The 25,350-nt window shown below is 45.1% G+C and overlaps 1 protein-coding gene across 3 annotated transcripts in view; it reads right to left on the bottom strand.

Moving 5' to 3' along the window:
• LOC146197702 (uncharacterized) overlaps positions 1-25,350 on the bottom strand; it is a 152,641-nt gene that overhangs the window by 91,973 nt on the left and 35,318 nt on the right. For 2 of the 3 annotated variants that reach the window (XM_084599612.1, XM_084599611.1), the window contains exon 12: positions 1,343-1,636. The exons of the other annotated variant lie outside the window; for it this stretch is intronic. In XM_084599612.1, the coding sequence (XP_084455738.1) occupies positions 1,343-1,636 (294 nt within the window). The remainder of the gene's footprint in view (positions 1-1,342; positions 1,637-25,350) is intronic. 3 annotated transcript variants of the gene reach the window in all.

Here is a 25,350-nt window from a genome sequence, read left to right as displayed (position 1 = left end):
CAAGGAAACCAGCGACAATGGTGACAAGTGAGTGGCGGCAGGGCTGTGGCAAACAAATGCCATTTTGACTTTGCAACTGTTGTAGTTTTCAAATTTCTTATTTTCCAGTCAGTATACATTCAAGGAAAGTTTTTTTCCCAGGCCCTCCACTCTTGGGCGTTGGATCAAATTTGAGGCCAGCCTAGATTTGAGTAAATATGGCCCCAGTGTGTGCCGAAAAGTTTAGCTATGTATATTCAATGTATACATCCTCTCTCTGACGCAAACGTGCATGAATACTGTCTGCATCAACTGAAGTTCCAAGCGCAACTGGGCAGACATTGTGCCCGCTTCGCTTTACTGCAAAACCATGACCCCCAAAACGCTGATGTACTCCACTCCAGGCTGTATGGCATGTTCAATAGTTGCACATCAAACATCTGAAGATGCTGGTTCATGTATGTATTGTAACCCATTTTAATTTGGCCATGCAAAAACCAGCGCTGATGTGCAAGCCCCGGGGAACTGCCCATCATTTCCTCCTTTACATACTGCTAACCCTACCTTTTTATCCTTTCATCACGGCAAACATGAAAAAAAGAAAAAAAAAAATTCGGAGCCCTACTGGGAAGTTTACCAAGGAAATGGCTTTAAAATCTTCTTAGCAATGGCTGCTCTCCAGAATCTGCACACTGGTCTTACTCCTTGCCATTTACTAAACTAAGTCCCAAATAGAATCTGCAGTTTTGCAAGCAGCAATGGGCACTTCAACATTGAGAAAGTGGTCCCTTGCTTTACCCTGAAACTAGGGCCGACAGAGGTGAAGACTCCACACACTGTACAAATCAACAGGCTTGTCTGATGGAAGACTTAAGGTGTGTGGGAAAACAAAGAATTGAAAACAGCTCCAATCACCAGGAGATGTAAGGTGCGCAGCAAAGGCACAAAGTAAAGGTCCAGGAAAGCCCCAGCCTCAGAGACATGGAATTACAGCCAAAGAAATAAGACGCCAGCTCAGAAGAAGCTTGACAAGACAAGTGCTTCTGTTGGCCCACTGACAGCAAAAGAAGCCAGTCAGACAGTTCCTTAGGACATGCTACTTGCCTCTTGACAACCTTAGAGTATTCATGTGTGTTTGCAGCTGTATTTTTCAGCTCCAAGTCTTCATCCAAAATCTGCAGGTTTACGAGCAACAGCTACTACAAATTCAAATGAGGCAAACAAGGCGGCTGCTCTTGTCAGATGCATATTTGAACAAAAAGGCTCGAGCCCTTGGTGCAAAACTTGGAATGTTGTCTGTGCAGGCATAGTATTTTCAAGTTGCCAGGAAAGTGTCCTGAGCGACGATGATGCGTGCACCGACCCTGATGTGCTGTGCCTGCTGTTGCTGCTGTTCCTCGCTGCTTGAGGTGGGGAGACGCACGATACCCATGACATCGCCGGCCAAGTCGCCGGGACCTCTGGCGACCCCTTGAAGCCGTGTGTTGAGCAGGTTCGCCAGTGCTGTCTTGGTTTTGGGCGTGACCTGAGCTGGGTTGGGGCCAGAGGCCGCCACAGCCTGTTGCTGCTGCTGAAGGGTGGCCGCGGCCACAGCCGCAGCAGCTGCTGTGTTTGCGGCCGATCCAATTGGAGGCTGCGGACCGCCCGTAAAGGGCACCTGACAAAGCAGCGAATGAGGGACGACGATGAAGGAAATGGGAGACAAATCAACAGCTCAGAACTCAACAAATGCTCAGAGAAGGGCATCTCCAGGCAGCAAACAGCTTGTGAGATCTTGGAGTGGTAGCAGGCAGGATTCATTGCGAGCACCGTGAAACAAGATGCCATTCTTCAAGATGCCATTTTCTGTCTTTCTCTTCCCGGCATTCATACCATGCAGAAGGGTAAGTACTGTGACCAGGCCAAGCAGAGCACATGCAACTGTTGTCATGCCTCATGAGATGTCGACATGCTCAGTTTCTTTCCTTTCAGGGATTACCTCGCATGCTATCATCACATGCAGAATGGCCACTAGTGACTCTTGACAAGTGGTGCTGAAATAAGAACTACTAAAAAAACCTGTGAGGAAATAAAAAAAAGGAACAGAAAGGAATGATAATAAAAATTTGTGTGGCACTTTGGACCACTAAAGTGCGATAAGGCAAAAGCCTTTGTTTGAAACTTCGCTGATTCCTGGTTTTACTGCATCTGCTTCTATAGGCTGTGTGGTGTGGCGTTCAAGGAAGCACCAAATGAAAGGTGCCACATGGACGCCTGATATGACTAGATAGCGTAAGCTACCAGCCAGCATATAAAGTCCCGCTTTAACGAAGCCATATGAGCGTGTCCGCGTGGCCTAGGAATAACGTGAATGCAAGTGTTTTGGCAGGCTGATTCTGATATCATCCTCCCATGTGAAAGGAGAGGCCCGAATTGGCAGCACCTGCCAAACAATAGTGCCCTGTGATTGGTCGAGACCTCTATGACGTCATCCCACCCTCAGCCAATCAGAGCGCCGCAAAACCATGACACTTTTGCCGACGACAACGGTGAGCCATTAAATGCTTTCACCTTAAAAATGCTCTTTGGTCATCTTATGTGCACTGAGTACTCAAAACATGGATGCTACACTTCGTTTTCCAAAATGGGGTGCCAAGGTCGAAAATCGGAACATGCAACCTAATGCTCAGCAGTGGAACACTGCATCAAAAAACACTTGTGCAGCAAAGCTCAAGATGGATGAGGCTCCATTTGTATGAGCATTTTATCTCTGATGCCTTCCATGCTGTATATCAGTGTCGCCTTGTGACACAATGGGTGATATCTACCAGCTGATGCCTACAGGGATCACTGATACTTAAAGTTCGGCTACAGATAATAAGCAATGAGAAGCAATTTACAACTCTGTATACAAAAGAAGGGTGAACAAACAACCTAACAGACGAGCAGGAATCTACTTTCAGAGTTTTAAGCTCTACTGGTAGCTGTTCGATTGCCCCCAATATGGACATGTTACTGTAGCCGCCTTAACTAGGCTTCTGATTATAGATATCTATTTTAGCTCAGGCTTGCCATACAGTCCCATTTGAACCTCGTTGCTTGCTGTGGAGCTTGCCTCAGAAATACAAGTTTTCATTTCATCACAACCAAAGGAGCAAATGGTATAAAAGCATGTGTGAACTATTTTTTAAAATTAATTTTACACGGCCCCTTGACCTGCAGTGTTAATGCCATTGTGCATTTTTTTTGTATTGATCTCTCTTTGTTAAGTGAGTTATTGTCACAACCCAAGACAACTAAGAGCTCAAAGGGTTAGCGGCATCATGGTAATGATTACTGCAGTAAACTATACCATCAACAAGGCCTTCGCTAAAGATAGCCTTTGCACCACATGCACAAGAGACACAGCAGAATCTCGACAGATTGAAGTCAGTCAAATAGAATTATTTTAAGCACAACGCCAGCCAAAATATTAATATCGACTAGCATAGTTAGAAAAAAAATCTTAATCGGAGCTACAATTTCCTACCATCTAGGAAAAAGAACTAGAAACACAACTCAGTACCGCAATGGTGCATGCATTTCAACCACCTGTAGTTGTTTAAAGTGCCCTGGCATCACATAGTACACGAGCACCTAGCGTTTCGTCGCCATCAAAACGTAGCCGCTGCAGCCAGAATCAAACCTACATCACCTGGCACAGCAGTTGAGTGCCCTAACCAATGAGCCAATGCTATATTGGTTCAAATACAATAACAGTATTGCTTTTGAGATATGCCAGTACTGTGACATTTGCTATAAATGCATGTGAGCGTGTCACTGCCAAAGTAGCAGCAGAGCATGGCGTGCTAAGCTTGCTTGAGCAAATGGGAGGGAACCACCTCAAGGCATCAACTGTCATTGCCAGATTCTACATTTCAAGAGAAATATGTGATTATATATAAGTGACCATTTCTGCAGTATTTTACAGCTCAAAAGTGCCATTGCAAATTCGACAATGCTTTCAATTTTCCTTTCATTGCTTCCTTTTTCGAAATAAAGTTTGTGACTTGTGTCCCATTTTCTCTCTGTTAAAGAAACCCTTGACAAATGGAAACAATTTTCCTTGCCCTTTGAGGTTATGCTTAAAGAGTGCTTACCATAATCCTGTAAACAATATGAATGTGCCCAACAGTTCAGCGCACAAGTGCGAATTTTCTGGTTATTTCTCGTGAAAAATTGAGAATAACCTTCATATATAAATAAACCAAGAGGAAAACTAGTAAGAAAAAAAAAAGTGCACTTGGCACATATAATTATAGAATAATCAATAACTGAATGCTCATACTTTGCTCCCTCTCATATTTTACACGGGGCTACATTAAGATGCTGAAATCTAACTAGCAGTTTTCGATCTAGTTCCCCTCTTTAGTGTCCCATTTTGCATCATTGATGTCATTCCAACTTGTGAAGAAGCCTATGTATAAGGTGATGTTACAGGCAGCTAATACTATACTGTGAAATGCACAAGCAAAACAGCAAGCACACTGTCTCACTACATTCACTATGCTGCAAGACACGACAACTTGTTCAAAGAGCTTTTTCTCCCTTTGTACATTATGACCCTTTGGCACTTAGAAGCAGGCTTCAATGTAGACACTGCACCAAAGACAAGAGAAATCAGCCCATCCAAACTCCAACATTTAGAGAGCTTCTATTGCCTCTGTCAGAATTACAAACCACCGAATGTTCTGACTACTGCCACTTCATGCAGTCACAGTCAAGGCAGAAAACATCAGTTATGCTAACCTGTGAGCAAATTCAATTTATATCAACTTTTTATGCAGAAAACAGGGAGTGGCGATGAAAATCGCCGGCCTTGCTGCACCATGAGAGATGCAAAGAACACATATAGCCTGTCCACAAAAAACACCCATGAGCATGGATTGTATGTTGTTAGAAATAAAATAAAAAGTAAGGGGTATGCAATATTCGAAACCTCAAACAGCCTATGAATAGCACTGACTACTTAATTTGCACAGCTATAAAATCTTTCAAAATTCTCATAAATTACAAATTTCTTCGTCATCTAAACTTGTGGTGAAATATAGTGGCATTTCCAAATGGCAGTTCTCAGCACTTTCCACATGAATTTATTTGAGCCGACTGCCAGGAAGCTGAAAAGAGCTTTGCTAGGCCTTGCAGCATGTCACTTTGTCATACCACTTAAGACCATTCAGTATTTTAGACCCTTACGATTGGAGATGAGGCCAGTGTGCGCAGCAGTCGTGTTGTGATTGCTGCACCATTTGTTAACATGTTCATATGAATCAAATGAATTCCTTAGGCCACTTAGGGCAGGTAAGAAAGAAGCATACGAGAGGAAGACTGAGCTCAAAGCCAGCTCATGTAATCGCACCGCATGCAACATGGCTCACGTGCTGGGACTCTTTGAGTGCCACATATTTCGAGAGGACCCACTTACTGATATTTTCTTATGTAGGACATGTACCTGGCCATAACACAGGCCCCAAATCCATTTGCATTCCAATGCTGAGTGGTGCTTCTATGTCTGTTTTCTTTCTCAGGGGGTCGCTGTCCGTTTTATCACTACTAAAACATCTGCAGTCAGTGAATTTTTTGGTTTCACTGTTGAGTCTGAGTTCACCAATACTCCCTGAATTTTGACATCACTAAGGTAGCACTTTGGTCTCCCATGTACATTTGCCATGTCTGAACTAAACAGACTCCAAAACGACTACCTCAAATCACCACTGCAAAAACAGTTGTACCTGCCTTTCATCTATAAAAGTATGTGTGAACTTGAGCATTAACAAAAGCACAATAGATGCCTAGCACAGCAACAATCAAGTAAACAAAAAAGAAGCCAGCAGGGTAGAGTGAATTCAAATCTTGGCATTTATCACAGGAAGTGAGTAACAAAGGGAGTATGGCTATGAATACAACCGAGTTTGATTTCATGTAAAACCAAAACCTTGCATGAATACGGCATCATTTTCCACTGTTTCTGTCTTTTAAAAGGCAATAGATAATAAATGTACGCAGCAGTCAAGTGCTTCAAGCCCGCACACACTGCACCTCCACTTCTTGTCTGCGCTGCCTCGTGCTGCGAATGTTCGCCTGCCTCTTCCCCTTCCCTATTTCTCGCTGCACTTTTACTCTCCTTTACTTTCTGAACAGACTGTGCCACCGCCTTTTCATGTTTGTAGACAGCTTTACTTTTTTTTTCCTACATATTCCAATGTCTACGAAAAGTAGGCTCCTCCTGGATGCTGCTAGGCTTGGTGATAAAGCCTTTTAAAATAACACTTGGTATTAATTTTTGTTTTAAGTAAAAATCTTTGCCTTGTGATTCTAAGCAGTGCACGGGTGGCAATATCATTTCGTGGGAAGTCGTCGCCGTGGCCAGATGCACTTTACTATAACCAATTTTTACTAAAAATGTCTTTATATGGAAGACGAACTGGGACTTCAGTTTAACTTTACTATATCAGAGTTTACTGTAGCGGGGTTCTACTGTATTTAAGCATTGTGAAAGTGAGCACACTTTTGTTCCCTTTTTTAAGATGAGCACCAGCCCTACAATGCACTTTTTTTTTAACATTCTAAATGTAGTGTTGCTCTGTGTATACCTTGTATACACTGCCCTTTCCTTCTGGTCCTTCTTCCTTTCTGGTTCTCTTATATTATTGCAATTGCATGTAATACTGCATTGGTTCTATATTTGTAATGCCCGTTTTCTCCCACACTAATGAATTTGATTTCTTTTTGTGACATAAGCAATGAATAGCGACATCCTGAAAGAGAGATGTAAAAAAATTGTCAACTTCCTCGTTCTGTCTCAAGGTTTTGTGTTTACATGCTCAATAGACTGCCCTATCCAGCACACAAGCAACAACGCTTTAAGCAGGCCATCCTTATTTTGTGTATAAGATTGGAAAAAAACATTTATTCTAATGAATTAACCCGAACTCAGTCGACAGTTGGAAGGAATGAGCACAAGATGCACCATGAGTAAACTCAGGTGTGGCATTCTAAGGGTGTGGTTTCATTTTCACATCTTGAATTCAAGACAGCATTCGGGCCCATGCCAGAATCCAGTCAAAGCGATCCATAAGAGCTCAGTGGGCTAGTGTACCTGCATTTGGGGTGACATCGCACAACCACTGCTCTGTCTTCAGGTGTCACAAGGGAGTGTGGATGGAACGGTCTCACTGGCGTTGCAGCTCAAGTTGCCGCTCTCGTGCTTTTTTAACGAGCTGTCTTGTTGTATTTTGTTCCGATAATCGCATGCTGACATCACTCCTCCAATAAGGAGGTATCCGGACAAAATACAATGCTTCATGATGGCATTCAGAAAGCTTCTTTGTCATGTAAGCATTACTCCGAACTGTGATATCCCCTTCATTTTCTTCTCTGAATGCAATTGTTACCCAAAGCATTGTAAACAAGAAGTTATGGTACGATAGGCATTCTCAAACTTATCTGCCTTAAGGAACACCTCTCCCACATACAACCCCCATGACAACTGGTTGTCACAAGCATCACAATTAAGCAATGTTGCTTGTGCATGAATGCTCCTGCTTTTCTTCTCTTACCAATAAGTCCAATTTGTAAGCATTTTTGTTTATTACTTTCCGGAATTAGATTTTCATCCCCACCCACCTATCCCACCTATCTCTCACTCATGCCAAGACCTCCAACTCAAGTCACAGCCCAACGTTTCATTTTATTTGTTTACTCGACCAAAGACTGGTATTGGCTCTATCAACTAAACACCCCACAGAATCACGTAACGACTCACCTGGCTTTTATTTGCTATCTGCCACCCCCTGCTACTTCTTTTCTACTGCTTCTACTTCAGCAGACACTGGCTTTTTCGGCTTAACCAGGCTTGCCGGCAGCAAAATGTTATCCAAGTGCCACCGATGCAGAGTTTGCACAGAACTCCAAGGTTTCAAGGATAAAAAGGCGCAATAGGACAGAAAGAAGACATTTTGGATCATACAAGTTATGAATCCTGTGACCCTTCGTTAGCTCTGATATCGCTTTTCCCATAAACCATTTCTGCTTCCTTTCTTCTTGTTTTTCGGCGGAAGCTGCTAGCCTCGACAAGCAGAGTTGTGGCATCCTAAATATCAGCATCTTCAAAGAGAATGACAGTAAAGGCTCACTCATAATTTCGCTCCTCGAAGGGCGTGCGACCAGGGAGCTGCTCAGCTTTACCGATGGTCACACTAGCAATCCCAAAATGGTTTCACTCGAAACGAGACTTGTCAATCTTGATTGTTCATCAGCAACTTCTGTAAAAACTAACTTCCATTCCCTTCTACTGTGCTGCTGATTCTGGAAAATCGAGTAGTGCCTGAATGGCCTGCGAAAGTCGCTTTTCGACCAAAATGATTGCATAACCTTTGCGAGTTGCAAGTGTGAACGGGGCTTAACAGCTCCAAATATTTAGCATTTCTGCAGGTCTTCGTTATTTTTTAAAGCCAGTTTTTAAGCTCCAGCAGATTCCTTTCAAATGTGCTTGCCGACTTTCTGCTTCTGAGATTTGCGGCATTCTCCCGATCTTGTACTGACACTCCTGGCGATTCTTTTCCATCACGCATACAATTTTCAAAACCATAGCTGCTTTCGGAAGTCCAGTGTGAAAGCTAGTGGAAACCATAAAAGCAGCCTGCACAGCTATTCGAGAACCACTGCTGCACAAAAAGTTTTTTATTGGTGTTGCTATTGATTCTCATTCCTTTAATTATAGCCTGCTTAGCCTAACAGGTACAGTGAATTACCGCTGATGGGAGCAAACAAAAGTTGCTTGGAATATTTTGTTTCTTTTGATAGCCATGTTTTATGAAAAAGCATTCTTCTTTAACTTGAAACAGCAGTAAATTAAAAAACATTCCAGAATATTGGCCTTGTTTGGCAATCAATTTTAATTATTCATGTTAGCTTTGTAATGAGGGAGTAAATACTCATAAGCATGTACAGCCATGCGGCTACAAAGGAACACTATACAGATCCCTCAGAAGCTTATAGTTTAAAAAAAAAAGAAAAAAAAATTAGTCCTTGTCCGAGGTTTGAAACCAAGACCACTGTCTCTCCAGAATAGCCACTCGACCAGCTGAGCTTGCTAGAACGGCTCGCAGATCAAATTGTAGTGCAAGAGCAAACTCATTAACGTCAAGCAGAAAAAGTACTGGTCTAATGCTTAGGAAAATACCCCTTAGGGTGTGTTTTCTCCGTAAACATTGAACCCAAACTGTTCCCATTTCAAGTGGCTGCTCAATTGTCTTCAAAGTGCATTTTCTACCCCAAATGCATGAAAACACTCATCCAAGGCCGTGTTCATAATATCAGATCTTTTCCCAGATCACACACACTGACAGTATCACAAGTAGAATAAATTGAACTTAATTTAGTTTGTCGTGAATTTCACATGCCTTCTTAGAGAAGATAGTGCAATTCAAGTATCGAATCAGTGCCACGGTCTCCCGCTGAGATGACCACCGCCTGCCAGGGAAGTGAAAAGTTGCAGGAACCTGCCCCAAAAAGAAATGTTTTGCAAAATAGGACCAGTCAGACCTGGGGCTGTCTGCAGTGCTAACATAACTAAAGCATTACAGTTCTAGCAATGTTCTACAAAAAGCTTTACTTAGCGGTGGGGACCATTTTAAATCCCCTCACGAATACAGTCGAGCATGGATATATCAAACTTTAAGGAGAATGTGCAATAGTTTGACACAATGGCAATTTGATGCATATGAAACATTACAGGTGACACTTAAGCTCCGCCTTTAAAGGCATCGCAGAATACCGTAGGCTACCAGCCCACATATAAAGCCGTTCAAACACGCCTGCGTGGCCCAAGGGTAACATGAATGCATGGTTCCTGGCGGGATGATTCTGATATCACTCCTCCAGATGAAAGAAGGGGGCGAAGTCCAGTTATTGCTCGGCCATGTCAGCTGCCAGCAACTGCCTGCCAGCGCCATGCTCATGATTTTTGGCTCACAATGCCAATACAGACGTCGGTTTTTCGGTGAATGGGGCCTTTAAGCTACGTGTTAAAATGGCAGGTGATAAGCTTAGCTTATATGTAATCCAAAAGCGAGAGTACAGTGCATCCAAGCTAGACATGCCACCTGCTAGCATGCTGGGCAGCATGCCACTTGATAGGCATTACTCAGTTGAAACTGAGCGCATAGAAGCCATAGTGTGTAGTGCTTTCGAACTAGCCACTACCTATCGTAAGGCATTTCCTTCTTTTTTGAGCACACTATAATAAAAAAAATAATTAAAACTAAGGTACAGATAGTTTCACAAAGCTTACAGCAGCGACCCTAGGTAAGCACTCCAGGAGACGGTAGACACTCAAACCGCTCTCACAGCCTTGAGCACTGTGCACTGCCCGAATACTGTTTAATCCGTGATTGTCAGTCGCACTGTATGTGCAAGAAGCAGTTTTTGCCAGCGCTTTGCCTACATATCACCGATATTGCGATCAACTGTCACATTACACATGCCAGGAGTGATGACCAGTGGCCATGCAGTCGTAAATAAATTGCCTCAGGAATAACCAAGTCTGCACGAATGCCTTTCCATGCTTCTGCATATCGATTTTCGTTTGTTTTGATTATAAATTTTTGTATGATACAATTTCTGCGCGATCACATGAGATTAGTATCACCGAGATTCTACTGTATCAAATGATCCTTGAAATTGGTTTGACATACATTGAAATCCCCTTGATGCGCCTTTTTTATTACGAAAGCAATACTGCTCACAGTTTGAGCCTTCAGTGTGGAACAGCGGTGATCACCATTGACCTTTGACCTTTAGACGACCCCCGTAGGCGACCCCCAAGCTGGCAGGAGCTGCCAACTTGGGTCTCTCGTTTCACATGGGACGTTATGTCAGAATCAGCCTGCTAGGACCCTGGCATTCACGTTACCCCTATAGGCCACTAAGGCACGTTCATATGGATTGGTTAAAGCAGGGCTTTATATGTGGGCTGAGGAAGAAAAAAAAGAGGAGAAGAATGCTCGGTCACCCGCAGCTAATGCTTTCACTCAATATTTGGTTCAGCAGTGCTGAACCCTTGTAATTTTTTTTAAATAAGAAATAAAAGTATAATAAAAAAACTGTATGACTTTGAAAAATATAGCTTGGTACAAAAGCATCTGTTGACCCTTTTACTTCATAAAAATGTAGGTTATAATTTTCTTGTCGAAGATATGAATCACCTTTTGTATTTCTCGCAGAATTCAATTTGCATTCATGTTGTCCTTACTGTAAAAGGGATTTAGCCCCACACCGGTACTATCCCAGCAATGACAAGCTGAGATAGCTCTTTCGTTGTTTCCAGATGCTTCGCCCTCTTATACCAATGCACTGTGAAGAAGTTGTTGAACTGAATGATTTGGCACATTTTTATTTCAATATTGCCTTTCCCAGACCTGGCCCGCTCAAATGTAAGCGCATAGTTGTTTCCAAATGCTTCAACCTCTTGCCCCTAAAGCCGCGTTCAGACTATGTGCGCAACACACGTATCGTTCGTAAAGATCGCAAGCGTAAGCGCAAGAAACGTTATGTGTCTGTTTAGACTGCTGTCACATGAACGTAAGATGTGTAACGGCCGCAGCCAGCATGGGCGTAAATGTCGGAGGACCCGCGACTTTTACGACTAGCACAGATACGTCTGTTACGCGCAACCAATGCGCGCAGCCATTTCGGTATTCCCTTTCCGGCCACGGGGCTTCCGGTCCTCCCAGATTTCACGCGCAAACCAGCTAGTAGGTGACATCATCCAAAGCTCCTACTCTGCTGCAGTGTCTCAGCTCGCCGGTGTTATTGGTGTTGCGTCGGTGATTGTGTCTGTCCGCAGCTTGATCATGTGTAGTGCGGAATCTTCTTCGCTGTGGTATTATCCGCCTCTTATAAAAGAAGTTCGGCAGAGGCCGGTTCTCTACTACCAGTAGCTGAAATCGCAAAGAGAGAAGTGCAAAACGATGCCTCGCTGCAAATTGCCAGTGCGCTGAGTCAAAGCAGTAAGTGGTTTTTCAATCCGTTTTTTCACGTGCGAACAAGCTCTCAACAAGCAAACGTTTCCTCTAGTTTAGAAAAGTGAGGAATATGGAGGCGGGGGATGCCCGCTTCATCCAAGTGCATCCTCACAGCCCGTCGGCTCCGTTGACAAGTGAGGAAACAGTTGGCCTGCAGCGAAAGGCCGATGCGGGGCAACATTGTGGTCGGGCCGCAGAACGGAGCTGGCGCGGACTCGTCGAAGTTTGAAAGAAGCTCACCGTAAAAGAGAAAACGAAAACAGCGTTTTCTGGGGGGGGGGGACAAGGTTCCGCGGACGTTTCCGTGTCTGCCACGTGCCCCGGCTCATTGTTTGGAGTCAGCAGTACGACCTTTGAGTCACCGCCCCGGCCCGTCTCCAAGATCGCTCCGGGGCACTGGTAAAATCACAAGCAGGGATGCAGGCGGACCGCACGCCGGAACTACGTATACACAGCGTTCATGTTTTGGTGCGAGAGAGTGCGATCATGGGACACCGAGCAGGAGTGTATGGTGCATCAACAATGAGAGCGGGCGCGTGAAGAAATGTGCGAAGGAGTGAGTGATGTTAGCACGTGAGTGGATATTTGAAAACTGTGTGCGAAACGAAGAAGTGTATTTGTAATCGAGTGGTTAATTGTTAAACACCCATTGTTCTTCTTCGTATTTTATTTGTGTGTCCAGTCTTTTCTTTCACATCTCATTTTGAGCTTGAAGAGCCCAGACCGCCGCTATCAGCCACTTGCTAACCGGCGCCATGTTGAGAGTGGTGATTGGCCGCTCGTAAAGAATGTATCTTACCAAATCGCCCAGTGTGAACATGCGCGGTCGCAAACTACGTAAACGGGAGTTTTAGCCGCTATGCGCACTGTGATAAATACGATACTTACGACGGATGCGCACGTAGTCTGAACGCGGCTTAAGGCATTGTGAAGAATCCCTATGTCTCTCCATGTCATGTCTCTGCAGGAATGGCTTTCACATGTCAGCTTTGCCCCTTTGCATCAAGGAGCAGCAGAGAAGCCATCCCGGTCAAAGAGCGTAGTTGTTCTCTAGCTTATGCCACGCACTTCCGGGCTCAGCCCGTATATTAGAACATGTGTAATTGATCTCTAAGGCTATCATATGACCATAATTTGCTGAAAATTTGAACTTAGCAGCCGGGAAATCATGTTATCCGGGAACATATTAACCGGGAGAAAAGATAAGGAACTTCATGGGATATTTTTACCACTTGCAATATTGAGTGGGAGGGAGAGAGAGAAAAGACTTCAAATAAAACGATTTTAGCCACCGTTAACGTTCGCTGACATGCTACTATGCAGAGGGGGGGGGGGGGGGGGGGGGGGGGCATTAGGGAATAAAGATGGAAGAAGGGTTTGTAACAGGTAAATTGTATAAACATATCAACAAGATTTTACTGCCTTTAAAATTTCCCATACTTTTGACGAAGGATTCTCAAGGGGATAATATGTGCGTACGATATAGCCAATAATTTGAAATGCTTAAGTATGATATATCTGGACTTGACTGTAGCGCTTTGCATACCTTAGTCTGTCCTCTGAACATCCCCAAAGAACTCACAGCAGCGTCGTACTCAAAGATGCGCTTTAAAATTTTAAAAATCGCACAAATCACACAGTACAGCACATAAGGCTCTCACTAATGCCACATTGAGGTCTCCCTTCAACTTCTAGATTGATAAAACCGATTTGCTCTCATTAAAACACACTTATTTTTAATTTTTAGTCATGGTATTAAATGTAGCCTGCTGCAACGCCCAAGAACAGCAGTAAAGTGTGCCGTGCCTCGAAAATCCTACTGGTGTCAGTTCTAAGCTCCACATAATTTTGATGACCCTACCAGATGCGCATGTGTCACTGCCACATAACTTTATATTTTCATTCTTTTTTTAATGCCAGACCACAAAGACATTTAAAGTGATAAAGCAAAACCAGCAGTGACAAAGAAGCTGATAACTGGTTATGACAATGTACCATTAAAGGGACAGAACACTGGGATTTAGGTCTCAAATTTTTTTCGGTGCAATGGAAAGATTGATGTCTAAAATGTTCAATTCCATGGCGATTCTGGTAGGAACTTAGTAGAAAATTTTTACCGAGACTTTTTCAATCAGTGCATGTGCTTGTTTTTATATGATCCGATGCTAGAAACCATGAGCAGCAACCGCGGTGACGACTGGTGGTCGACAAAAAAGACATACCGAAAACAAATATAAATTTCACTCGCCAGACAGTAATTAGACATTTTTTGTTTAGAGTAACGCCCTTTTGGCCTTCGCACTGAAGGCTGTTATGGCATAGTAATGCACGCCTCGTCGGCGAAAGCTTTAGTGAGCACTATCATCACTTCATTCCCGAAATTCCGAACAGTGTGGCACCGTCTAGTGGCAAAAACCTGAAAGTATGCCTCTTGCGGTGCAAAAGGAGGGGTGGTTTTTATTTAAGGACGAAGTGGAGAGAGCGAAAAATATATTGAATTATGACAAGCACTCCTTAAAAAAAAAGAACAATGCGCAGTTTCGAATATTAGCAATATTTTGCTGACATTTAGTCACGTGTGGTACTACACTGAAAGTAATAAGGTTTCTCCGCTGGATAAAGCCTCAGTTGTTTTTATGCGATTCTTAAAGGCAAATTAAAATTGTAAAGACCCCTTTTCTTTGACATTATAGTGCTCGATTTGCACTATAGACCGTTTTACCACGAGCAAGCAGGAGCGGAGAAAAATGCTCTCTAACCAGGTTCATTGCACCGGCTTATTCTTGCCAGTACAGAGTGGGCTGTGCATTCGCACGCTCCATGCATAGCAGAGCGGCCTTGCACTTTGGTATATTTTCGGCTGAGAGACTTAAATACCTTTATTGGCGCCACTTTTAATGGTAATGTCACCGGGACAGCAATGCGTGTTCGTGGACTGAGCAAACAATCGAAGAAGTCGCAAGATGATTGCCGAGAGCGTATGTGGGAAGCATGCAACAACAGCCTGAGTGCGGCTATGATATGCTTTTGCTTCACCGCTTTCCAGTCCACCCTGATTTAATTTGCCTATGAACGTTTTGTGTTGGTCAGACAAACTTATTACCAATGATGGACTCACGAATATGATGCCCACTTTACTTTCACCGCCATAGTAAATGCACATCGGGCAGGCCGTGTCTCTCGCAAGTCCTCTGCACACACGATACGGTGGATCTCTTCCGCCAGCGCAAGAAGAGCGTGCTAAAATCTGGTCTTCATTTCAGCCCACAGCAAAAAAAAAAAAAAAATAAAAAAAAAAAAACATCTTTCTTACGGATCTCTTATCCTTACCGTGTTGTACATAACTGCAATACGAACAAGTTTCTCAACACAGCCTGTTGCCGCTGGTGCAACGCGCGACTCGTCTGCACACTTGCTCCGCTGCTAAGGCATCACCGAAATTTACATTTTATTTTACTAATGCAATAGGATCGGCAGTACGGCAGTTCCACGAGAGACCATTTACTCTAGCGCTGAGCAATTACAAAAGCGCCGTCGGATGTGCCTTCGATGCGAAACAATTTAGGCCTAGCGACAACTAGGGAGTAGCACTCGGCGAGAGTGCCGTTGTCTGCCACGCCAGCGGGCGGCACCACTTTCGTAAGTGCTACTGTACGTGCTGCGAATTTGTCGTCTTCGTTCATGGCGCAGCTGAGAGCGCACGTTTTTCGACTTATTTCTCAACAATATGTCATGTAAGCGATGCTGCTACGACGAGACAGGAATACGATGTTGCTGCGCCGCCTGACGTACACCAAGGCTGCATAAAAACGTCGACAGATGGTACTTTAGACACTACTTCTTTTATGTGCTGTTCTTCAACCGTGGTTTAACTACATTGCTGAAGCAGGGCAGCTCGATCGTATGCTTTGCGCACTCAGTCGCCGGCGCACCGCAGACACGCATGCATTCGCCAAGCTCGGTACGCAATAGCAGTGGTTAGTGGCGTAACCACGGCGAACGCTGCCCATGCCTTTATGCGAAATGAAAGCAGCGCAACATCGAATGTAAATATGCACTATCGAGAGGAAACACACGACATGAAATAGATCGCACTTCACGTTAAATCAATGCGGCGATAACATGGAAAGCATCTTTCGTAGTATCTGTATTCCGCGTTCGGTAGCTGCCCGTACGGTTTATTCGCTGTGTTTTTGTGTGTACAGTTGCTATTACGATCATAAAATTTAATTGAGAATACATGTATCGTGAAAGATACAACAGATATATCCTCACAGTTAACGCTGATGAGTTCGGCCTGCGGAAGCAGAGCGCTGTCTTTCGCAGTCGCCCCAGCCGCTAGTGCTGCTTCCAACAGCTGCCTCCATGCCAAACGGATGGTACAGTAGAACCCCGCTGTTGCATACCCGTGTGCTGCGTTTTCCCGGCTGCTGCGTTCTTATGATCGAGTCCCGGCATGACCCACATAGTGTTCTATGCATTAGAAACCCCGCTGTTACGTCGTAACTGCGGGCACGTCCCCACATCATACATCGCAAACTGGCAAGCCTGAGTAACAAGCAGCGACGGCCATGTTTACTTTTATGGCCAATTGACTTGGCCTGACTTGGCCTGGCTTGGCCTGTCGTTGCTGGCGTGTCTACAGAAGGCGCTTGCAGTGCTCGGGCAGGCGGCATCATCATCATCAGCAGCAGCAGCCTGAGTACCAATCCAATCCAATCCAATTTTGCATCTTTTTTACCTATCATCGTGCGACGTGCCATTTTTCGTTCCCCCCATGCCGTTTCCTTTGTGTGGTTGGTGCTTGCGCGGCTGACTTCGTGCTTCGGACTCCTGCCACATACCATTGCATCGTTTCGCGCCTCTGGCTGGGAATCATTTCGCGGGTATTTTCCCGCTGTGGGATATGCAAAAAGTGAATTCGTACCGTGGTTGTGTGCACACGCGTCCAGCGCGCTCAATCGCCCACCTGACGCCATGCCGACCCTTTCACGCTGCAACGTAAATCACTGTGGGTTAGCGGCTGCCTCGTTCCGCCGCAGCACAAGAACTTGTTACAGTGATGGAATCAAGAAAGCACAAAGTGCTCTCCTTGGAGGAAAGGCTGAACATTCGTCGCACCGTGGATGCAAACCCGACGCGGAAGCGGCTGTGCATCGCAAAAGATCTTGGACTTGCGCCATCCACCTTGAACTCCATTGTTTCGAAAAGAAACGAGATCGAAGGAAACGCCCGGTCATTCGACATCAAAAGAAAACAAGCCCGCAGTGCAGGGCACGTGCAGCTTGATGAGGCTGTTTACATATGGTTCAAGCAAGCCAGAGCTGCAGGTGTGAATTTTGATGGCACCATTTTGCACGAAGAAGCGCTGGAGATAGCAGACAAGCTTGGGATCGACGATTTCAGTGCGTCAAACGGTTGGATCGACCGCTTTAAGAGAAGGCACGGAATGTGCTATCAAACCGTGAACGGGAGGCTGCAAGCGTGGACACTGTTACCATAGACAACTGGAAAGAGTCCATGGCGGGCATTATCAAGGGCTACGAACCCAGGGATATTTTCAATGCCAATGAAGCAGGCCTCTTTTATAAGGTACAGCCATCAAAGACGCTGAGCTTTAAAGACGAAGCTTGCCACGCCGGGAAAAGCAGCAAAGAATGCCTCACCGTGTTGTTGTGTTGCAACTCGGATGGCTCCGAGATGACGAAGCCGTGGGTCATTGAAAAATTTCGAAGCCCACGGTGCCTGAAAAGCATCCGGTACCTGCCCTGCCACTACAAGAACAACAACAAAGCCTGGATGACGTGCGCAACTTTTGAGGAGTTCTTGTCCTATATGGACTCGAAAATGGGCGGTCAGGAAAAAAGGCTGTTCTTTTTTTTGGACAACTGCTCCGCGCACCCTAAGGACACTACGTCGCTGCGGAACGTCAAGGTGGTGTACATTCCGGCCAACCCAACAAGCCACCTTCAACCCTTGGATGCTGGCATCATAAAAAATGTCAAGCATTTTTACAAAAAGTGCATAGTGAAGCGACCCCTGGAGATTGAGCCGCTGCCTAAATCCACCTTCACTTCGACTGTGGCGGCGTTAGACCTTCTCAGAAGGTATGTTTGCGACGACCGCGAGAGCAATGCAGCACTGCAAGTACAGTCGAAACCCGCAATAACGAAATCGCCGGGGACAGCAAAAAAATTCGCTTTCGCGAGAATTTCGTTGCCGCGAAAATGAGACAGAAAAGATAGAAAACAGCCCGCAAAAATAAAATTTATTGCCAAAAGTCAGTCAGCTTAGTTTGCCGAGCCTTGCCTTGCAGCAACTTCATGGTTCTATTCTCACACTGCAAGAAGTGATCCATTGCCACGTCGTCGTCGTGTGCGCCTAAGAACGACCGGATCGTGTCAAAGGCGTCCAACACATTCCTCGGGTTTACCGTCTCTCCATGTTGTGGACCTTGGTCCTCGGTGTCGTCAGTTTCGCACACGCTGCTGATGATAGCCTCATCGGTCATTTCTTCATGGACAACTACGTCGTCATCAGCGCGAACGAAATTATCGACACTGAGGCCATCTGGAACAACATAGGTGTCGACAGCACAAAGTGCACCCCATGCGTTGGCCAGCGATTGTGGCACTGCACTGGCAGCACAGTCATCGTGAAGTGTCTCTTCAAGCACGCTTTTATTTGGCGACTCGTCCACGCATGATGTCTGCTGGGTGGGGGCGAAGCCCGCATGCTTGAAACAGTGCTCAATCACGGTCGGAGGCGTCGCAAGCCATGCAGCGGCCAGCATCTCAAGCGCCATGAACAAGTCCACGTCGGTGGGGCGCTTGTGATGGAGGTTAAGAATGAGAAGCTGAATTAGCCTCTCTTTGTAGGCGCACTTCACACTTCGTATGACGCCTTGGTCGAGTGGCTGCACAACAGAAGTGCACCCGGGCGGAAAAAAAAAACAAGCGCACGTTTGTGAGCTCCATATCAACATGATGGGCGGTGCAGTTGTCTAAAAAAAGGCTCACCAACCTGCCTGCCTTTCTCATGTCCGCATCGAAGGCCTCAAGCCAGCTGGAAAATATTGAACGGGTCATCCATGACTTCCCGTTCGAGGTGTACTGGACAGGCAGCGTGCGGTTCCCCTTGAAGCAGCGGGGCTTCTTGCTCCGGCCAATGACAAGAAGCGGCCGTTTGTCACTGCCGTCCATATTGGAGCACAACAATACTGTTACGCGCTGCTTGCTGTGCTTCCCTCCGTGACATTTTTGACCTTTCAGGTCCAAGGTCTTCGAAGGCAGCATCTGATAGAATAGACCCGTTTCGTCCGCATTATACACGTCTGAGGGTTCGTACTGCCCCAGGATTTCTTCGGCAGTCAGCTGCCACGACGATGTTACCACCGGGTCCACTCCTGCTGCTTCGCCCGAAATCACCTTGGCCACAATATCGTGACGGGCTTTAAAGCGGCCCAGCCAGCCAGCGCTTGCTCTGAATTGGTCATGCCCGAGCATGCAGGCAAAGTCCAGAGCCTTCTGTTGCAGCAGTTTGCCAGACAGAGGCACTTTGTTTGCGCGCTGTTCACAGAACCAGGCAAACACCGCCTTGTCAACGTCCGGGAACACCGCAGCCGTCACTGTTTTATGATGTGCTCGAGCACCATTCTCAAGCGCACCGAGAATGGCTGCCTTGCTTTTCAAAATTGTCGACAGTGAGCTGCACGCAATCCCGTACTCGTCGGCAATATCCATTTTTTTCCTGCCTTTTTCTGCTTGAGAAATGATGGCAGCCTTCTCTTGCAGAGACAAAAATCTTCGTTTTTTGGCTGGCGGAAACATCTCCAACGCAAACGTGCGGACTGCTGCTCATACACACCGCCACCACACACAACGAACACATGTGCACCGCTCGCAGGCCTAAAAGTGCAGCGCTGATGATCTAGTGTCGCCCCCTGATGGTGTCGCTGCGAGGCTGCCTTCCCTGAACATAGCCTCCGAGATAAACAACCACGCGAAACCGATCACAGAGGACACGCGCTGCGCCGGTATGGTGGCTAGCACCGGCTCAAGGTGGCTAAAGTTTTTAAAGTTGTTCCGGCTGCCAGGCGCCAATGCTCTCGCAGTAGCCACACAAGCGCGCTATTGCAGTTTGCTCAATTTGAGTGCTTTTTTGACGCTGTTATTCATAATATGGGAGACAGTATGCGGACCGACGCTGCAGAAAATTTCGTTATCGTGGGATTGCGGTACAAAAATGTTTCGTTACCGAGAGATACGAAATACATTGGCCCCTATGGGCATTTGCCGGGATCTCGGAAATATTTCGTTGCGGCGAGAATTTCGTATTCTCGAGATTTCGCTATCGCGGGTTTCGACTGTATTGGAAAAACGAGTTGTGCTCAAAGGACGTGAGAAAATGCGACAGACAACGCTGCACAACTTTTTTAAGCACTAGCATGGTAATAAACATGCGTTCACTTGCCCACTACTGTCATTTTTCAATTTGTCCTTCTTCCTGGCTCTTACGTTGTTTTTTTACGATCCCGTGAAAAATGTATCAGCGGGGTTCTACTGTATACGATTTGCTGGCGCGCTCAAACAAAACATAAAATAGCACCAAGGTGTCGGATAGTTTTCACATATACCGCGGAACAGCACTTTTACACTGCCGCATCGCAGCATCAACACGCACAGCACAGCCCAAGATGGCGTCAAAAGGAAGCCAGAGCGGACTTTCCTAGTTTGGCTCATACGGGGCGCCATCATCAAACTAAGATGGCTGCGCCCAGGCATCGAAACTAAAATCGTCTATATGAGGCAAGGTCTTTTCATTACCACCATAATCTCATGACATATTTTGGCCAGTGTTCTGTCCCTTTAAGAACAGAGTAAGAACTAAGAAACCTGATCGCGCAGACCTTAAGGGGTTGGAAGGCACAATTTTTACTGCATGTCCTTCCTTTGGAATGATGCACAAGACATCAATGAACATAGTCTTTGTAACAGTTTTTTTTCTTATGCTTTATAAAACTGTAACCCCCCCCCCCCCCCTTCTGTAATGCCACATGTGGCGCTGTGGGTAAAAATAAATAAATGAATATAGAATCCACCTATGCTCCTTAATTAACTCGTGATTCATCTTCATTTCTTACCCCATTCTGTTTCGGTTCAAGTTATAGTGGTGAATGTAAAATGCAACATTATTGCAATGCTATAGGGGCTGTCTACAGAGGCAGTCATCACATGCCCATTCCCCCCCCCCCTTTTTGCTAATGAACAGCACTATATTTCAAACTATATTAACTTGTGGTCCAGATTTTGAGCATGCTGCATAATCAGTAAGATAAATTGGTTTAAGCAACTACAGCAAGATTCTAGAAGCAAGAAGAATGAATGGTGAAAAATTTCTCAGCTGCTCCAAGCAACCAGTGCATACACCTAGAGATCCTAGCAGTGACCACACAATGCCAAAAGTGCACTGCCTCAAGGAATCTTGCGTTTTCTCCAAATCCAAGGGTAAACTTTTAGGCTAAAGTATTAGCCAAAAGGTTCCATTCAGGACAAAGCTCTTTTTTGCATTCAAAGAGAATGATTTTTGCTGTGATCCGGAGTGTTGTGGCTTGTATATGCTGGAGGCTTAGAGCTCGCATTGGCTCACCTACGTAAGATGCCAATTGATATGCGAGTAAATGAACACAGCAGTGCTCCCTATCATACTGCATACTAAGTAGCTCTATATGATATATAACTTCTATGGCCTATCTATACATCTATAACATGATTCTGCTTTAGGCGGCTTATTTCCCAACCACATAGTTTTGAAGCGAACGAGTAAAACTGCGCATAAGACAGGACTGAAAGAACACACAGGTACAAACAAGGCACAGACTTCCAACTATATTTATTTACGAAACAAGTGGCTTATAAAGCCTCTGAACGAAGCAAGAAATCATCATCATCAGCCTGACTATACCCACTGCAAGGCAAAGGCCTCTCCCATATTTCTCCACTTAACCCGGTTCTGTGCTAGCTGCATCCACTTGACCCCCGCGAACTTCTTAACCTCATCCACCCACCTAACTTTCTGCCGGCCCCTGCTACGCTTTCCTTCTCTTGGAATCCAGTTTGTTACCCTCAGCGACCATCGGTTATCCTCTCTTCGCACTACATGTCCTGCCCATGCCCATTTCTTCTTCTTAATTTCCACTAGAATGTCGGTAACTTGAGTTATTTCTCTGACTCACTCTGCACGCTTCCTATCTCTTAATGTTACCCCTACCATTTTTCGTTCCATAGCCCTCTGGGTTGACCTCAACTTAAGTAGAACTCTCTTGGTTAGCCTCCACGTTCCAGCCCCATAGGTGAGTACAGGTCAGATGCAACTGTTGTATACTTTCCTCTTGAGCGATACCAGTAAGCTGCTAGTCATAATTTGCGAGTGCTTGCCAAATGTGCTCCATCCCAATCTTATTCTTCTTGTTATTTCCTTTTCATGGTCCGGATCTGCGGTTACTACTTGTCCTAAGTAGACATAATCGGCTACTACTTCCAGTACTTCGCTACCTAATGTAAACTGCTGTTCCTTCCCGAGGCTGTTGAACATTACCTTAGTCTTCTGCATATTGATTTTCAAGCCTACCTTTCTACTTTTCCTGTCTAGGTCATCAATCATTATTTGCAGTCTATCCCCCGAGTTGCTTAGCAAGGCAAAGTCATCAGCAAATCGCAGATTACTGAGGTATTCTCCATCTACCCTTATCCCTAACTGCTCCCATTCCAAGTCTCTGAATACCTCCTCTAAGCAAGTTGTGAATAGTACTGGGGAGATTGTGTCTCCTTACATAACACCTTTCTTTATGGGAATTTTGTTACTTTCTTTATGCAGAACTATGGTTGCTGTGCAGCCACTATATATATCTTCCAGCAGTTTCACGTATGGCTCGTCTACCCCGATTTCGCAATGCCTGCATCACCGCCGATGTTTCAACTGAGTCAAATGCTTTTTCGTAATCAATGAATGCTATGTATAAAGGCTGATTATATTCCGAGCATTTTTCTATCACCTGATTGATGGTATGGATATGATCGATAGTAGAGTACCGTTTCCGAAAACCTGCTTGATCCTTTGCTTGATTGCAGTCTAAGGTTGTCCTGATTCTATTGGCAATTACCTTAGTAAATACCTTATACGTAACAGACATAAGCTGACTGGTTTGTAATTTTTAAGGTCTTTAGAGTCCCCTTTCTTATGAATGAGGATAATGTTTGCATTCTTCCATGGTTCCGGTACCGTCGATGACACCAGGCACTGCTATACAGTGTGGCCAGTTTCTCATGCACGATATCCCCCCCGTCCTTTAGCAAATCTGTAGTTATCTGATCCTCTCCAGCTGCATTCCCCCTTTTCATAGTTTCCAATGCTTTCTTGACCTCGTCCTTCGTCACTGGTGGAACGTCTGACTGTTTTTCCCTGCCGCCAATCTCGTTACGATCCTGACTACTTTGGCTGCTGTAGAGATCTGTATAGAACTCCTCGGCTACTTTGACTATCTTGTACATATTAGAGATGACGTTGCCCGACTTGTCCCTTATCGCATACATCTGGTTTTTGCCTATGCCCAATTTCTTCTTTACCGCTTTAAGGCTTCCCCCGTTCTTTACAGCATGTTCAATTTTCTCCCATGTTATACTTCCTTATATCAGCCACCTTGCGCTTATTGATTAGCTTTGATATCTCGGCCCATTTGATCTGGTCTGTTCGATTGGAAGCTTTTATACTCTGGCGTTTTTTAATCAAATCTTTCGTCTCTTTAGACAGCTTACTGGTATCCTCTCTAACTATCCTACCGCCTACTTCTACTGCACACTCAGTAATGATATCTCTGAAACTATTGTTCATTGCTTCTAGGGTAATGTCGCCATCCTCGGTTAGAGCTGAATATCTATTCTGTAGCGAGATCCTGAATTCTTCTGCCCTCCCCCTCACCGCTAATTTGTTGATGGGTTTCTTTCTTACTAATCTGTTGCGTTCCTTCTTCAGATTTAGGCTAATTCGGGACCTCACCATCCTGTGGTCACTGCATCGCACTTTCCTGATTACCTCTACATCTTGCACAATGACGGGGGTTGAACACATTATGAAGTCAATTTCATTTTTAGTCTCTCCGTTAGGACTTTTCCATGTCCATTTCCAGTTCTTCCGTTTGCTGAAGGTATTCATGATTCTGAAGTTATTGCGCTCTGCAAACTCAACTAATAACTCCCCCCTGTTATTCCTAGAGCCGACCATAGTCACCTACTGCCTGGTCTCCTGCCTGCTTTTTCCCTACCTTGGCATTGAAGTCGCCCATTAGTACAGTATACTGTGTCTTTATTTTTCGCATTACCGATTCTACATCTTCGTAGAAGCTTTCAACTGCCTGGTCATCATAACTACCTGTAGGTGCATAGGCCTGTACAACCTTCAGTTTATACCGCTTATTAAGCCTAATTACGATGACTGCCACCCTCTCATTAATACTATAGAATTCATCTATATTACCCGCTATATACTTATTGACAAGGAAACCTAATCCTAGTTGTCGCCTCTCTGGTAAGCCTCGATAACACAGTACATGCCCATCCTTCAGTACAGTATATGCCTCATTCGGCCTCCTAACCTCACTAAGCCCTATGACATCCCATTTCATACCTTCTAGTTCCAAGAAATATGTTATCATAAAAAACGCTCGACATAGTGACAACAGCATTTTATAGCAGAATCATAGCGGCTGTGGAACCTGAACATGCCCTTCTAGATACTCAATCTCCTGTCTCGATAGTGATACTGACGGCAAACTAACGCAATCGTCCCTTCTTTTGGCAATCAGGAAGGCTTCGATAACCTCCCTTTCAGTCTTGTCTCATGCCTTACCGAGGAAAGTGGCATCCGGTTATCTACCAGATACCTCTATCTTGCAGTTGGGTATACATCACCCAAATCGGACGGTGCTTCAGTAAGCGGGCCCTTGAATACAACAGGCCAATGCGCACCGGTACAGGTAGCAACTTACCACTGTATTGTAAAAGCTGCAAATGCGTCCCTTATCTATAAAAAACCACTTTCCTCGGTAAGGCATGAGACAAGACTGAAAGGGATGGCATCGAAGCCTTCCCGATTGCCAAAAGAGGTGACGATTGAGTCAGTTCGCCGTCAGTATCACTATCGAGACAGGAGATTGAGTATGTAGAAGGGCATGTTCAGGTTCCACAGCCGCTATGATTCTGCTATAAAGTGCTGTTGTCACTATGTCGAGCGTTTTCCGCAATAGTGCCTTTCTTGCTTTGTTCAGAGCCTT

Source organism: Amblyomma maculatum, chromosome 3 (genome assembly GCF_055883805.1).
Source record: "Amblyomma maculatum isolate TAMU_Amacu chromosome 3, ASM5588380v1, whole genome shotgun sequence".
Classification (NCBI taxonomy): Eukaryota; Metazoa; Arthropoda; class Arachnida; order Ixodida; family Ixodidae; genus Amblyomma; species Amblyomma maculatum.
Note: the sequence above shows the minus strand (reverse complement) of the source record. Positions and strands in the feature narration are given on the sequence as shown.